At 40.4% G+C, this 16,804-nt stretch overlaps 1 protein-coding gene across 6 annotated transcripts in view; it reads left to right on the top strand.

Moving 5' to 3' along the window:
- The window catches only part of dgkza (diacylglycerol kinase, zeta a), a 224,026-nt gene that overhangs the window by 44,531 nt on the left and 162,691 nt on the right, over positions 1-16,804 (top strand). The window contains exon 1 of one of the 6 annotated variants that reach the window (XM_017709578.2): positions 7,027-7,861. The exons of 3 other annotated variants lie outside the window; for them this stretch is intronic. In XM_017709578.2, the coding sequence (XP_017565067.1) occupies positions 7,671-7,861 (191 nt within the window). In that variant the 5' untranslated portion in view covers positions 7,027-7,670. Of the gene's footprint in view, positions 1-7,026; positions 7,862-16,804 lie in introns of those variants that run through there. 2 more of the 6 variants (XM_017709580.2, XM_037534509.1) reach the window with 2 other exon arrangements.

The raw sequence follows: 16,804 nt of genomic DNA on the forward strand, positions 1-16,804 counted from the left end.
TGTGAGCGCTTCTTGACATGCCACTTCAGTTCAAATGTTTCCATTTCTGCAAAAGTGGCTGATTGCTTCGCCCGGTTCAGCTATAGTGTGAAGTTTCCTTCACCTGGAGAACAGTGTTTTCTTTTTGGAGACGTCCTGGCTTTAGCTGTGGACCATGCATAAAAAAGTAATAAGTAAAGTTTAAGTTGTTATTTATCTACATAATGTAAATTGTATTTACCTTGTATGATTTTATGCAGACAATACAAATATACTATTCACAAACAATAAAACTATAGTTAGTTGACCACAAGGTGGAGCCACTTCTCAAAAGATTCTGCGTTTGACCCATGTGTCAGTCTCACTCACTCACTCACTCACTCACTCACTCACTCACATATATCAAATATAATACAATATAATATAATATATAATATAATAGAGGTTGTCTAATAAAGAACCTAATACTTGGTTTGTTCAGGTTAAGTCAGCTCCTGATTCTGTAGGCTAAAAGAAGTGCTTCAAAGGTAAATGGTTTTTTATTTTTAATAAATAATAGTGAGAGAGAGAGAGAACATTTTTTTAAAAATATAAAAGCATATTTCATATTTACATCACTATTATGACAGAATAGAATATTCCTGAATATTCCTTCAATTTAAGGTTTTGTTACATTAAAGTACATCAAAGTTAGGAACATTGCTTTAAAGTTACTGTTTGTTTTAGTTATACAGTTTTGTTACATCAGTGATAAATTCTGACCAGCAGGCATGCAGCATAAGCTAATGTAGATCCTATTAATAAACAAATAAACAATTAGCCTTGTGCATACACAGTGGTGCTCAGCTTTTTCAAAGTATGTCTCTGTTTAATGCCATGTATGTCTCCATGGCGTCGCGGACAGAGGACAAAGTCCTGCTTTTCTCTGTGGGTCAACAGCAGGCCAACAACAGCTGCCTATCCTCACACAGAATGGCGGAGCTGCCAGAAGAATAGCTGGAAACAGTGTGCGGTTTGCGGTCAAACCGTAATTGTGTTTAACTCCAATGCTGCTCACATCACTTCCTTCCTGTACAGGAAGTGAGTAGAGAGCATGTGCAGGAGCAAGGAGAAAGGCTCCATTGCGGTGTGTGCTAGACACTGTTTACATATTTACACTACTGCTCATAAGCACACAACAGATAAACAGAAATGTGCAACAATAAACAAGCTCTGCATGTTACACACACACTCGCTGTCTGGGCCCAATCTTATACCTCTACATTTTCAAGAGAAGAAAAAAACATTCAGAATATTCACTGAACATAAAAAATATTTTATTTCAAGTAATTTTGGGCCAGTTCATTCATGCAGTTTACATTTCCAATAAATATAAGAAAAATAAATAATAGAAATGGAGAAACAAGGTTTTGTTCCAACAGTGAACAGTACAGACATATACTTGTGTATATACAGTGAACTTAAAGGTAGGCCAGTTACTGTACTTATTGTGTCATTATAGGAGCAGAACTGTGTTTCTGCATAATGGCAAAGACAGTTTTACTGTACTAAAACAAATCCTGTCTTACTGTCATTTTTCTCTAAAGTCTGCTCTGGCGTGTGATCAAGCAAAACACTAGTGGATGGATCGATGCATAGGTAAATCATTCGAAAATAATTCCGCTTATTTTATTTATTATTATTATTATTATTATTTATTTTGTGTTCACGTGGTAAATAAGTGCAAGATCTGCTCCAGTATAAGATATTTTAGGACAGAAATTGTGTGTGTCTGTCTGTGTGTGTGAGAAACGAAGAGTTTGGTGGGTGGATGAATGGACAGGTTTTATTTTGTGTCATTATTACTTTGTTGAGAATACTGTTCAAGTCTTTCCTCACTGACAAAATGTACCATGATGTATGAGTGGATTGTACACATACACACACACATTATACAGTGTTGTGCAACAGCCTTAGGTACTTGAGAAAGCTGTACTTAAAAAGCTCTTTACTGGGCAGTAAGCATGTGTTTGCTCAAACAAAATTAAAATATTAGAACATATACAAATAATATTAATGCAGTATGCAATCATTTTATCTGTGTTGATGATCTGTGATATTATTTTATTATTTGTAATTACAATGGAGTACCTGGTTTGGTTAGTTAGTGCTTCATAAAATCGGATGTGCTGGGGATGAAATGTATGTAATCCCACCGATGGCTAGAGGTATTGTGGAAAAATCCAGAACTAAACCTGTGTTCTTCAAACTTGGCCAAAAGATTTCAACTGCTTTTTTTTTAAAGTAATTAAATTTTTTTTTTGCTAATTAAATGTATTTGTTATGTTAAAATTGTTTTACAAGCATGGGGACCACAGACCACTTCTCAGTACCTCTGGCTAATGTTCTGGTCACTTTTGAATGTTGGTGGTGCTTTCACACTCGTGGTAGCATGAGATGGACTCTACAACCCACACAAGTGGCTCAGCGAGCTGTGGCAAGAAGGTTTGCTGTGTCTGTCAGTGTAGTGTCCAGAGGTGGGAGGCGCTACCAGGAGACAGGCCAGTACACCAGGAGACGTGGAGGAGGCCGTAGGAGGGCAACAACCCAGCAGCAGGACCGCTACCTCCGCCTTTGTGCAAGGAGGAACAGGAGGAGCACTGCCAGAGCCCTGCAAAATGACCTCCAGCAGGCCACAAATGTGTATGTGTCTGCACAAACAGTTAGAAACTGACTCCATGAGGATGGTATGAGGGCCCGACGTCAACAGATGGGGGATGTGCTCACAGCCCAACATCATGCAGGACGCTTGGCATTTGCCAGAGAACACCAGGATTGGCAAATTCGCCACTGGCGCCCTGTGCTCTTTACAGATGAAAGCAGGTTCACACTGAGCACATGTGACAGACGTGACAGAGTCTGGAGACGACTCTGAGAGTGATCTGCTGCCTGCAACATCCTTCAGCATGACCGGTTTGGCAGTGGGTCAGTAATGGTGTGGGGTGGCATTTCTTGGAGGGCCGCACAGCCCTCCATGTGCTGGCCAGACGTAGCCTGACTGCCATTAGGTACCGAGATGAGATCCTTAGACCCCTTGTGAGACCATATGCTGGTGTGGTTTGCCACGGGTTCCTCCTAATGCAGGACAATGCTAGACCTCATGTGGCTGGAGTGTGTCAGCAGTTCCTGCAAGATGAAGGCATTGAAGCTTTGGACTGGCCCGCCCGTTCCCCAGCCCTGAATCTGATTGAGCACATCTGGGACATCATGTCTCACTCCATCCACCAACGCCATGTTGCACCACAGACTGTCCAGGAGTTGGCAGATGGTTTAGTCCAGGTCTGGGAGGAGATCCCTCAGGAGACCATCCACCACATCAGGAGCATGCCCAGGCGTTGTAGGGAGGTCATACAGGAAAGTGGAGGCCACACACAATACTGAGCCTCATTTTGACTCGTTTTAAGGACATTACATCAAAGTTGGATCAGCCTGTAGTGTGTTTTTCCACTTTAATTTTGTGTGTGCCTCCAAATCCAGGCCTCCACTGGTTAATAAATTTGATTTCCATTGATGATTTTTGTGTGATTTTGTTGTCAGCACATTTCCAAAGAAGTTGGGACGTTGTGTAAAACATAAATAAAAACAGAATATGATAATTTGCAAATCCTTTTCAACCTATATTCATTTCAATACACTATAAAGGCAAGATATTTAATGTTGAAACGGATAAATTTTATTGTTTTTTGCAAATATTCACTCATTTTGAATTTGAGGCCTGCAACACGTTCCAAAGAAGTTGTGACAGAGGCAACAAAAGACTGGGAAAGTTGAGGAATGCTCAAAAAACACCTGTTTGGAACATTCCACAGGTGAAACAGGTTAATTGGAAACAGGTGAGTGTCATGATTGGGTATAAAGGGAGCATCCCTGAAAGGCTCAGCCGTTTACAAGCAAGAATGGGGAGAGGTTCACCACTTTGTGAACAACTGCATGAGCAAATAGTCCAACAGTTTCAGAACAACGTTTCTCAATGTGCAATTGCAAGGAATTTAGGGATTTCATCATCTACAGTCCATAATATCATCAAAAGATTCAGAGAATCTGGAGAAATCTCTGCAAGTAAGTGGCAAGGCAGAAAACCAACATTGAATGCCTGTGACCTTGGTTCCCTCAGGTGGCACTGCATTAAAAACTGACATCATTCTGTAACGGATATTACCACATGGGCTCAGGAACACTTCAGAAAACCATTGTCAGTCGTTTGTCGCTCCATCTACATGTGCAAGTTAAAACTCTCTGCCATGAAAAGCAAAAGCCATATATCAATAACACCCAGAAGTGCCGCCGGCTTCTCTGGGCCCTGAGTTCATCTGAGATGGACTGACGCAAAGTGGAAAAGTGTCCTGTGGTCTGACGAGTCCACATTTCAAATTTTTTTTGGAAATCATGGACGTTGTGTACTCTGGGCCAAAGAGGAAAAGGACTGTCTGGATTAATATCAGTGCAAAGTTCAAAAGCCAATATCTCTGATGGTGTGGGGGTGTGTTAGTGCCCATGGCATGGGTAACTTGCACATCTGTGAAGGCACCATTGATGCTGAAAGGTACGTACATGTTTTGGAGCAACATATGCTGCCTTCCAAGCAACGTCCTTTTCAGGGACGTACCTGCTTATTTCAGCAAACAATGCCAAGCCACATTCTGCACGTGTTACAACAGCGTGGCTTTGTAGTAAGAGTGCAGGTACTAGACTGGCCTGCCTGCAGTCCAGACCTGTCTCCCATTGACAATGTGTGGCGCATGATGAAGCGCAAAATACGACAACGGAGACCCCGGACTGTTGAACAACTGAAGTTGTACATCAAGCAAGAATGGGAAAGAATTCCACCTACAAAGCTTCAACAATTAGTGTCCTCAGTTCCCAAACGCTTATTGAGTGTTGTTAAAAGGAAAGGTATTGTAACACCAGTGGTAAACATGCCCCTGTCCCAACTTCTTTGGAACTTGTTGCAGGCATCAAATTCTAAATGAGTGAATATTTGCAAAAAACAATAAAGTTTATCTGTTTCAACATTAAATATCTTGCCTTTGTAGCGTATTCAATTAAATATAGGTTGATGAGGATTTGCAAATCATTGTATTCTGTTTTTATTTATGTTTTACACAATGTCCCAACTTCATCGGAATCGCCGTTTTTTATATATATATATATATATATATATATATATATATATATATATATATATATATATATATATATATATATATATATATATATATATATATATATATATATATATAAAATATGCTGTAGTACGTTATGGGTTCAGCACTCGTATTTATGTAACTTGTGTAGGAGGCGAATCTAAAACCTGCTATATGGAGAACCATCACTGCAACTCACCCACAGCCACGTGTGCCTAATTCTCTCCTGCAAAAGCAAGCACACTGACAGAATTTATTAACAGCCTAACAGCATATGTCCCTCTCTCTCTCTCTCTCTCTCTCTCTCTCTCTCTCTCTCTCTCTCTCTCTCTCTCTCTCTCTCTCTCTCTCTCTCTAACAATTGGAAAAAAAAAACATGTATATGTGTGTATATATATATATACACACTGCTCAAAAAAATAAAGGGAACACTTAAACAACACAATTTAACTCCAAGTAAATCAAACTTCTGTGAAATCAAACTGTCCACTTAGGAAGCAACACTGATCAATTTCACAGCTGTTGTGCAAATGGAATGGACAACAGGTGGAAATTATTGGCAATTAGCAAGACACACTCAATAAAGGAGTGCTTCTGCAGATGGGGACCACAGACCACTTCTCAGTACCTATGCTTTCTGGCTGATGTTTTGGTCACTTTTGAATGTTTGTGGTGCTTTCACACTCGTGGTAGCATGAGACGGACTCTACAACCCACACAAGTGGCTCAGGTAGTGCAGCTCATCCAGGATGGCACATCAATGCGAGCTGTGGCAAGAAGGTTTGCTGTGTCTGTCAGTGTAGTGTCCAGAGGCTGGAGGCACTACTAGAAGACAGGCCAGTACATCAGGACGTGGAGGAGGCCATAGGAGGGTAACAACCCAGCAGCAGGACTGCTACCTCCAACTTTTTCCCTGGGTTCCTTCTAATGAAGGACAATGCTAGGCCTCATGTGGCTGGAGTGTGTCAGCAATTCCTGCAAGATGAAGGCATTGAAGCTATGGACTGGCCCGCCCGTTCCCCAGACCTGAATCCGATTGAGCACATCTGGGACATCATGTCTCGCTCCATCCACCAATGCCACGTTGCACCACAGACTGTCCAGGAGTTGGCGGATGCTTTAGTCCAGGTCTGGGAGGAGATCCCTCAGGAGACCATCCGCCACCTCATCAGGAGCATGCCCAGGTGTTGTAGGGAGGTCATACAGGCACATGGAGGCCACACACAATACTGAGCCTCGTTTTTACTTGTTTTAAGGACATTACAGGCTGTTCCAACTTTGATGTAGTGTGTGTTTCCACTTTAATTTTGTGTGTGCCTCCAAATCCAGGCCTCCATTGGTTAATAAATTTGATTTCCATTGATGATTTTTGTGTGATTTTGTTGTCAGTACATTCAACTTAGTACAGAACAAAGTATTCAATGAGAATATTTCACTCATTCAGATCTAGGATGTGTTATTTGAGTGTTCCCTTTATTTTTTTGAGCAGTGTAATATATATATATGAGTGGTTTGAGTGTAATCAGTAGCTAATAACACATCATAGATCATATATAATCTCCTAATTAGCAGTCATTAAAGTTATGACATTGTTGTTGCCAGGTGCCATTAAATTATTGCTGATTGTGTATTAATGGAAGCTGGTGATGGTTACTTTAAAAGTTTACCAAGTTGAGAACTGCATGGCTTGTACATTCCTCAGTGGGATACTACTAGGTAGGCTTAGGGATTTAATTAGAAAGTTTACATTTAATACTGCTATTATTATAATGACAGTGCTAAAACTGACAGAGGGAACATTAAGAAAAATATCAGTCAGGCATGTGTAAGGGCAGCTATATTTGGGGTCCTACATTTGTGTCTCTTGTGAGTTTGACACTTCCTGGTCTGGTGCAGTGTCTCTGAGCAGAGCCGGCTGTGAGTGAGTGAGTGAGTGAGAGAGAGAGAGAGATAGAGAGAGATAGAGAGAGAGAGTGTGCGCGCATGTGTCTGTGTTTCTATAAGTGTGTGTGGGAGAAGCATAGTGGAGATACGCTTCAGCAGAAAGTCACAGCAGTGGGGTAGGTTGAGAGAGAGAGAGGAGGAAGAGAGGGAGGGGTGGTGAGGGAGCTACTGCTTAAAGGTTTATAACCCTTCGTTTGAGTTAGAACTGCAACAAGTTCTTGGTTTAAGGAGAGTGATAGATAGAGAGACATAGAGAAAGAGAAGGAGAGAAAAAAGTGAGGAAAGGAATGGAGGACTCTTGCAGGAATGCTTGGGTCTTCTTATAGGATTAACTTTGCTGTCGGCAGAATGGAGAACTGAGACTGGAGTGCAAAGAGCTTGCAGTGCTGCTTTTCTTCGTCCATCCCTCCATCTCTTCCTTTGTCCTCCCAGCACTTTCTTGTGAGGGGAAGCGGCATGGTGCAGCTCTGTAGCTGGACACACTTTTCTCTAGTTGGCTTTTTTATTTGTGCCATGAGGACCCCCGTGGACCACCGGGTGCGATTGGACGCCGCAGCTTGAGCAATGGCTGAAGCGGCCAGTGAGCAGCCTCAGCAGGAGCCGGGGTCAGAGGTCACAACCTCTCTGACCTCCACCTCAGCATCCTCCTCCAACTCTGACCTGCCCTGCACAGCACCAGCTGAGGGAGAGAGACCCTCTGGGGGTCGTCGCCATAGCAACAGGAGCTTCACTGGCCTGCGATTGTTTGGCAGGAGGTGAGTGTGGAAGTGAGAGATGAGATACTGGGTAGCGCGTATGCACTCATGTGTTTTGGGACAGGGAAGGTGTGAGTGAAGAGGAGCAATAGATGGACGCAGGGGTGAAGGGTATGACAACATTTATCGTTATTGTGATAAATTGCATCACAATATGCTTTGAGTATGTTGTGGATGCTGTCAGTACTCTGGGTAAGGCCCATGTCCTACATTTTTCTTGCATTTCATCTTTTTCCTTGAGGTCCAATTAAACCATTAGTGTGGTTTAATAATAATAAAAAATGGCCATTATTCATTTTTGCATGGCCATATTTTGACCTCTCTTTATCCCATAGAATTAAATGGTTTTTGTTACTGTGTCTTTAAGACTGATGTAATATAAATTATCTCTGTAATGATTGGCTGCTCTGTATTGTGCCTCATTCAAAAAGCACTCACAGCTGAAACTCTCCTTAGAAATTCAGAAAGAAAGGATGGGGCTAAATTGCTGTAGGCTGAATATGCGAATGTATGTAAAGGAGTTGGTGTTCGTGACATCACAGAAACAGTGCATTCAAGACTATTTTTGTAGCATAAATAAGGGAAATTGAGAAAAAGTTAGGGAAATTCAGTGAAATTCAGTTTTCCATGAAATGCGCCCTTTAATGAACACTGAACACTGTGTGTTTCATACAAATGGAGTATAATTAGTAGGAGAGTGACACTGCAATTAGTCTGATTATTTTGATTCACAATATTTTGAACGAAATTCAACTGAAGAAAAATGACTATAGTCATGTTGTACAACTTACTAAAAACACTAGGGCTGGAAGGGTAGTGCAGTATGTGTAACATTTAAATAAAAACATTGTACTCATAGTTTTTGATAGTACTTTTTAAAATGTGACTACTGGTTATTTTATTTTTTACTTTATCACTATATATTATAATACTAAATATGTAAGAATAAAATATAGACTTTCTCTTTCACTGACCAGATTCACATGTAAGAAGTCTTACTTGTGTGTGATCAGTGCCGTTGCTGTAATATGTGGGTCATGGAGAAATGAGTGGATGAATGGATAGATGAATAGGTAGATATTGATGAATGGATGGCTAGAAAAGTTAATGTGAAATTTGCTCTGGAGCGAAACTCTACAGTCCATTCACTTTATGTGGACACAACTAGTAGTTGAAATACCCAGTCCCCCAATGCAGTGCTCACAGTAAACAAAACGACTGAATGTCAAGCAAGGTGTAAATGTAGACAGGTGGCTTAGGTGTACAAAAAGGAAAACATGATAACTCATCAGGACTGGAGTGTGTTCTAGGCTGTGGCAGCAATGTGATAATTAGCCTGGACAAGTTTGGCAGAAGGATCCTGAACGTTAGGTGCATTCCTCACATACGCTTGTTGGTTTTCAGAGCCAAAATCAAGACATTTTCTTTGTTTCTTTTTTAAAGTTGGTGCTCCGTTAGTTCTGTTTTTTTTTATATAATCTGTGTTTTGTGTGAATCAATTCTTGCAGAAATACTTGCACATCCTGTTTTTTCTTCTCTGAAGTAAGTGAGGAAATGCTGTAGATTTGAAGATTATTATAAATGAAGGTATAGAATGGATATACAGGTATATAGAAAACATGTCTAGAAACATATAGTACTATGCAAAAGAGTCCAACTCTCATTCATCTGCCTGGTTGTTGCATTTTCTACCTCACACGTTCCAAAAAAATCTCATGAAATGATATTGACGTCCTTAGTTCTGAGAATACCAGCAGCTTTTTGTATGATTGGCACGTTTTCCACTTATTGTGTCTACTTCCTTTTCTCAGTAACAGCTTGACAGAAACTCATCCTTTCAGACCCGTAGCATTAGGTCAGACAGAATAGACAGAAAAGATTGTGTGCATTTTTTAGCCGTTTTTTTTTTTCCAGATCCTTTGAAGACTTGCATATATCATGAAATACTAGATGTTTCATTTCAGAATATTTCGTTATCTTCTCTATATTCCAAAACCATTGTAGGGACAGCAGTTGCAAACTTTTTGAGCAGTATTTCACTTGTCTCCATCATCAGCTGAATGGAGAATGAAGGGCTTCCAATTTGATGGTGTCCATTGGTCAGTTTCACACAAAATGTAGATGGATGCACAAATCCACCGGTTACACATGGGGAGAGGTAGATGACGTGTATCTCAGCCTTTCTTCATAGCTGAATTATTCCAGATGGGAGTTACGTACAATCTTGTGATAAGAAGGAGTTGAAATTACAGGTTTGACCCGTTTGTTTGCGTATTTCAGTTTTTTCCCCAAAGATAGAGAAATATATACAGAAACATTGAATTTGACAAGCAGTTGCGTTTGTGGACCCCACAGGGTTAAAGATGTAAGCTTTAAGTTCTATTTGTCTGATAGTGACAGTTTTTGGTAGTCGGCCCAGGTCTGGTCTGGTTGCAAGGAATCCAGTTAATATCCTCATTAACTCTAGTTTTGGAAACTCATGCTTTTTCACTTTTTTGTTTTGACTGTCTTTTGATGCTTCCTTATGCAAGTGGATTACCTCATCTCCTCAGAAAAAGTCTCCTAGAAAATGAATAACTTGTACAGGTGGAATGTGTTTTGTGTTTTGTGATGACTTTTCATTTTCTAGAATTTGTGCGTGCGTGTGTGTGTGCGTGTGTGTGTGTATGTGTGCGCGTGCGTGCATACATATCTTATTTTGAGTGTTTTCACACCAAATATGAACTTAAGCTTGTGTATGTATAATAGCAGCACATCTGCAGGAAGGCTACATGTGTAACACGTGTATGTGAGTGAGAGAGAGAAAGAGAAATAGAAAGACAGAGAGAACTACTCATTCTTATTATTCACCTCAGAAGGTTCCAAAACAGTTAGAAATGACACACTCATACAAATCATACCACACACACACACACACACACACACACACACACACACACACACACACAGACATAGTCACACTGTTTTTTTGTCTGTCTCTGTCTCTGCTGGGCAGAATATGATGGCAACCAGAATGTCAAGAATGACTGGGAAGTTAAAATCTATATGCAAATATGATGACTGCTTTCTTACCGCTCTGAATGCTCTTGTGGCAGTTCAGCGGTCTCTCTTTCTGTTTTTTACTGTGTTTTACATCTTTCTTTTCTAGTTCTTCTCTGTTTGCTCTCTCTTATCCATCAGACTGTCTGTCTCTGTCTGTCCGGCTTACATTTATTTATCTGTAAATTGAATTATTCTTCCTCTGTTTTCCATATCATCCTCTTCTCAAAAACAGAAAATGGCAGATGAAAAGATGAACAGCTGTGTGTGGGCGGGTGTGTGTCTTTATTCCTCTTACTGTCCCTGAGCAGACACAGCACTGTTCACTTGTTCTGCATCATGTTTCATGTGCCCTAAGGGGTGTGTGTGTGTGTGTGTGTGAGTGCCTTGCGCCTGCTCCGATGCCTCAAAGACCTGTCTGACACATCCTAGCTGCTGAGGGATAGTGCAGGGGAATGGCGTACACCTTTATAGGAATAGTTGAGTGAAGAAATAAAAATGTTAATCACAGTAGCAAGTGTATTTAAAGTTGCGCAGTGATAGTTCACACAGTGCTAATGTGTACATAAGCAACCATTACTTACAGCTGCAGTGTGAAACAAAAGCAGATTTTAGACACCAAACATTTTGTAACAGTGTGCTCATGGTGCATAGTGTACTTTATGCTGCTTACTATATTAGTTTTGTCTACTGTAGATTACTCTTCACAGTAGCATGTTGTTGTTGTCAGAAGAAAACCTCATTTCCAAAATGATAACTTTACAGGAGAGGGGAAAAAACTAATTTACTTTTAATGTAAATTTTAATGAACTGTAATTTTGGCCATTTCTTTTGGTCCATTGGTCATGAAATGTACACACAATGTGAAGGACACCAGGCTTTTCACATATTATACTGAAAAATGGCAAAAATTTATATATATATATATATATATATATATATATATATATATATATATATATATATATATATGTGTTTATCCAATGTTTCTTCTGAAATTCTGAAATAGGGAGGTTGTCCCCATCCCCCTACTGTGGTAACAGTCTGTGCTGTTCTGGGAAGCTTTGACATTATATGTTGGAACATTGCCATAAAGATTTTGATTGTATTCAACAGTATAAGTGTTCTGGATCACAAATGCCACTCCAGCTCATCTCAAAGCTCATGTATGGAGCTCAATCTTAGTGCTGTTTACTCCTCTAGCTGATGCTCGTCATTGGGCAGGGTGACTTTTTGGCTCCTACGCGGCTGCTCCACAGTGTCCCATTCTATTGGCAGTGCTTATAAAAGCTGTGTGTGCATTTAAATTGAGTGCCTGTGTCAGTGAATACACCCTGAGGTAGCTGAATTTACTAATTAGATTGGACATAAGTATTTCTGACTGTGTGCAAGAATATTTGGCCATATTATCCATGTGTCTTTGCTTTACTTGAAGTATTCAAGTTGTAGCTTGTATTTCCTTTACCAATAAGTATGCAGACAGTTTGTAGGTAGGCTATTTTGAACAGAAAATTAAACTGAGCATCAGCATGCACTGGGAAATGGAAGCTGATTTGAATTAATTGTCAGTACTTGCTGATTGGAGCTTTAATGCTCAGTCTTCTGTTCAGCACCCAGTAGGGTTCATCACCTTCCTCTGGGCCAAGAGTCCACTTCCTCCTGCCTGCTGGCACTCTCCAGCTGCTGGGAACTTGCCATGCTCAGCATAGATGTGCGAGTTCAGTGTGTGTGTGTGTGTGTGTGTGTGTGTGTGTGTGTGTGTCTGTATGTTGTGTTGATCTCATTAATGGATGCATCAGGCAGCTGATCTGAAAACAGCTTGGGTCAGACTCAGAGGAGGAGGACATATCAGTCAAGTGTAATTATTGAGTTGCACAAAGCAACTGAGGTGTGAGTGTATGTTTAGATTAGAAGATCGGTTTCTCTTTTGACAGGCTTCATGAGGCGAATAAAGAGTGGAGTGACTGAGACTAATGTCGCACTTTCACAGATATTGAAATTGAGTCAAAGACCCATTTACAACACAGGGTTTCATGCAGATTAAGATTAAAATGTGTCAAGGACAGATGTATGCATTTACACTAATACAACACCAGTGACAACTAGGTGTTGTATTTATGCCTCCTGCATTTACAGAATCACGTTACAATCCATATACAAATCACATGAAATAACCAGATATAAATGCGGTCGAAACTGCAGCAAAATCACACTCAAAACTACGTTCAAATCTACAGGAGATTAGTTCTCATATGAAAAGGTAATGGTAACAGTCATTTCAGTTCTTATCTAATAATTATCTCTCATTCAGCACATACAAGCACACACACAAGCACAGACACACTCTCTTCTCCATCTCCTGTTCCCTGTGGGTTTCTTGGCCCTGCTGCCTTCATGAGTGTAGTGTTTCAGCCTTGCTGTTTTGAGTTTATTTTCTCTACCTGTCAGATCGCTGCTTTTGCTTATGTTTTCTAGTTCACAAAGTAAACCAGGCCATTCCATAGGTTTATTTTTTTTTTTCATTTTTTCTTCCATATGTGGGAGAGTATTAGGAAATGATAGCAAATTAGAGAGAGCGAATTAGACAGTAACCATGTCCACATCTCGCCAAACTCACACTAGTTAACGAAGAGTATGCACTATATTCTGTTCTGATATGTGTGACTAAAATGCAAAAAGTGTCTTTTGCTATTGTTTTCTAGATACCTAAGCTGTTCTTTGACACTTGCTTTGCTATAGGAGTAGAATGTGTCCTTTTATCTACTCAGTCTTGTGTAACTTGTTTTTTTTGTTTTGTTTTTTTGCACAGTATTGGTTATAGCCAGTTTCCACTTCTGTGTGGCACAAAGTTAGAAGCTTGAGAAAATGTGGGTCAACATAAAGAAATTGTCTTTGGGCCCCTATTCATCCTCCACACATTGAACACAGTTCATCAATACCTATTGATATTTACACAAACAGGAGGTATCTTATAAAGATAAGCATCAAATGTGGGAGTTGTATATAATTGGTTTTACTTTTGAGGGCAAGCCTGGACGTTTACGTCAGGACGATATCCACCCTTCTCGGGAGGGTGCTGCTCTCATTTCCTGTAGCATAGCTTGTAGTCTCAGATAAACGTCAGTGTAGGACAGTCAGTTGCTGACAAACCAGGGCCAGGGCCAGACAGCAGACAAACAGACTAAACTGACTGTCTGCGAGCTGCCTTGAGACGCCACATAAGTTCCACCCAATTGAGACTGTATCTGTTCCCTGAATAAAACAAAACCTCAAAACTCCTCGAAAAGTTTGTTGTACGAATTTAATAAATATCAGTATACTAGTTAAACCAATTTGCTTAACATAAAATCTCTTACATCTAAGGCCGTTATTGTAAATGAAATGATAACTGATCATGATTTTGATGCTCTGTGCTGCACAGAAATGTAGATTAGACCTGATGAATACTTTGGTCTAAATGAAGTCACCCCCACAGGCTACAGTTGGAGGTGTGGAGGTATAGCAACCATTTATACAAGAGTACAAATATAAAGTAGGCTACAAATTCTCATCTGTTAGAGTCTGTGTACACCGTCTCTGATGGTCTGTTATTGTTTCCATAGTGGGCCTTTTGCTATTGTAGTGGTGGTGGTGAATAACTTAGAGGTGAAGATTAAGTTGAACCGAACAGGCTCTGTTGAACATGTCAGCATGCAGGCTCCCCAACTGAAACTGGGGAGTAATGCTGGCCTGGTTTAATTACTTCCTGGCTGATCAGCGAAGGTTACATGTTTGTGTGCAGCCGCTGTGGATTTTCACCTGAAGCAAATTTTCATTTAAATGTGATCTGGTATGATGATGACAACCCAAATGAATAGGAAATGTTTGTGTGTCTTTGTATGTGTTTGGGAGAGGGTGGCCTCTTCGAGAATTTGGCCCCATGTCAAATCAATTTGCTGACCCCTGCTCTAAAGCATGTAAGATGATGACTGTCTTTTAGAACAGCTTAATATGCATATGTGACCTGGCAGATTCTCATGACTGGCTGTCAACAAGAAGTATGCCATCCATGGCCAGTGGTACATTTGCAGACACCAGGCTACAGATGGTAGAAGTCTTACAGAAATTAGTGTCAGTAAGATAGAAAACACAGCCTTCATGGTTTAGCTGCTTGGGAATTAGTGGTTTGTTAAGAAGGAAAACCACTCACTCACTTTTTAGCATTGGAGAAAACCCCAGTCACAAGCTTCTCCAGGAGCTTCCCTGTCTAGCCATGAACATTCAGGTCTGCTTGTTTGATGAGTCAGTAGCACCAATGTTTGTGTATCTTTTATCTTTCTTATTAAGTGACATTGAGACAGTGACCATCTTGCAGGGAATACCTAGAGACCCTCTCTTAAATAATCTATTCCTTTAAAAACCTTGAGTGTCCAAGAATAACATCTATGTGGAAGGCAGGTTTGAACTTACTGAACAGTAAGGCTGTTCAGAAATCTCTAAAAAGGTTGTTTTTGAACAAATCATAAAGTCATAAATCATAAAATCATTGGGGCAGTTGTGGGGTGGAGGTTAGGGAACTGGCCCCGTGACCAGAAAGTTGCTGGTTCGATCCCAGGTGCCGACGGTCCATGACTGAGATGTCCTTGAGCAAGACACCTAACCCCCAATTGCTCCCCGGGCGCTGTGGATAGGGCTGCTCACCGCTCCGGGCAAGTGTGCTCACTGCCCCCTAGTGTGTGTGTGTATTCACTAGTGTGTAAGTGGTGTTTCACTTCACGGATGGGTTAAATGCGGAGGTGGAATTTCCCCGTTTGTGCAGTTTCCACTTATCAAAAATTTTGTCAATTGATCAGGATATGATGTTAAGTTTGTTTTCGTGGTGTTTTGCACCAGAGCTACAAGGCTAATGTAGCTAATAAATAATGGAAGCTTATACCCTCTAGAGCTGCATGTAACAGTCACTTTTATAAGCCGTAGATCTATAAGTTTTTATTAGTCAACTAATCTATTGATTATGTTCCTGATTCAGTGGGAAATAAATGTAAATGCAGAAGAAAATAATATTTAACATATGTAACTGCTTTTGTTTTATGTTAAATTTTGTTGCTGACTCAAAAGAATAATTAAATACAAGAGCTAAATATTTTTGAAAATTGTTATTTATTCATTTCTATTTATATTACTTTATTAATCATTTGTTTTTATTTTCAACTTACCACTTTCCTGTTCTCTCAATTTTAGCACATGCTTAATCATATACACTATATTGCCAAAAGTATTCACTTACCCATCCAAATAATTGAATTCAGGTGTTCCAATCATTTCCGTAGCTACAGGTGTATAAAACCAAGCACCTAGTCATGCAGACAGCTTCTACAAACATTTGTGAAAGAATGGGTTGCTCTCAGGAGGTCAGTGAATTCCAGCATGGTACCGTGTTAGGATACCACCTGTGCATCAAGTCCAGTCATGAAATTTCCTCGCTACAAAATATTCCATAGTCAACTTTGTGGTATTATAACAAAGTGGAAGTTATTGGGAACGACAGCAACTACACGAAGTGGTAGGCCATGTAAAGAGGTCACCAACTTTCTGCAGAGTCAATCGCTACAGACCTGCAAACTTCATGTGGCCTTCAGACTAGCTCAAGAACAGTGCATAGAGAGCATCATGAAATGGGTTTCCATGGCAGAGCAGCTGCATCCAAGCCTTACATCACTAAGCGAAATGGAAAGCGTCGAATGCTGTGGTGTAAAACGCTGCCACTGGACTCTAGAGCAGTAGAGACGTGTTCTCTGGAGTGACAAATCATGCTTCTCCATCTGGCAATCCGATAGATGAGTCTGGTTTTGACGGTTGCCAGCAGAATGGTACTTGTCTAACTGCATTGTGCCAAGTGTAAAGTTTGGTGGAGGGGGAATTGTG

This window comes from Pygocentrus nattereri, chromosome 25 (genome assembly GCF_015220715.1).
Source record: "Pygocentrus nattereri isolate fPygNat1 chromosome 25, fPygNat1.pri, whole genome shotgun sequence".
In the NCBI taxonomy this organism is placed as follows: Eukaryota; Metazoa; Chordata; class Actinopteri; order Characiformes; family Serrasalmidae; genus Pygocentrus; species Pygocentrus nattereri.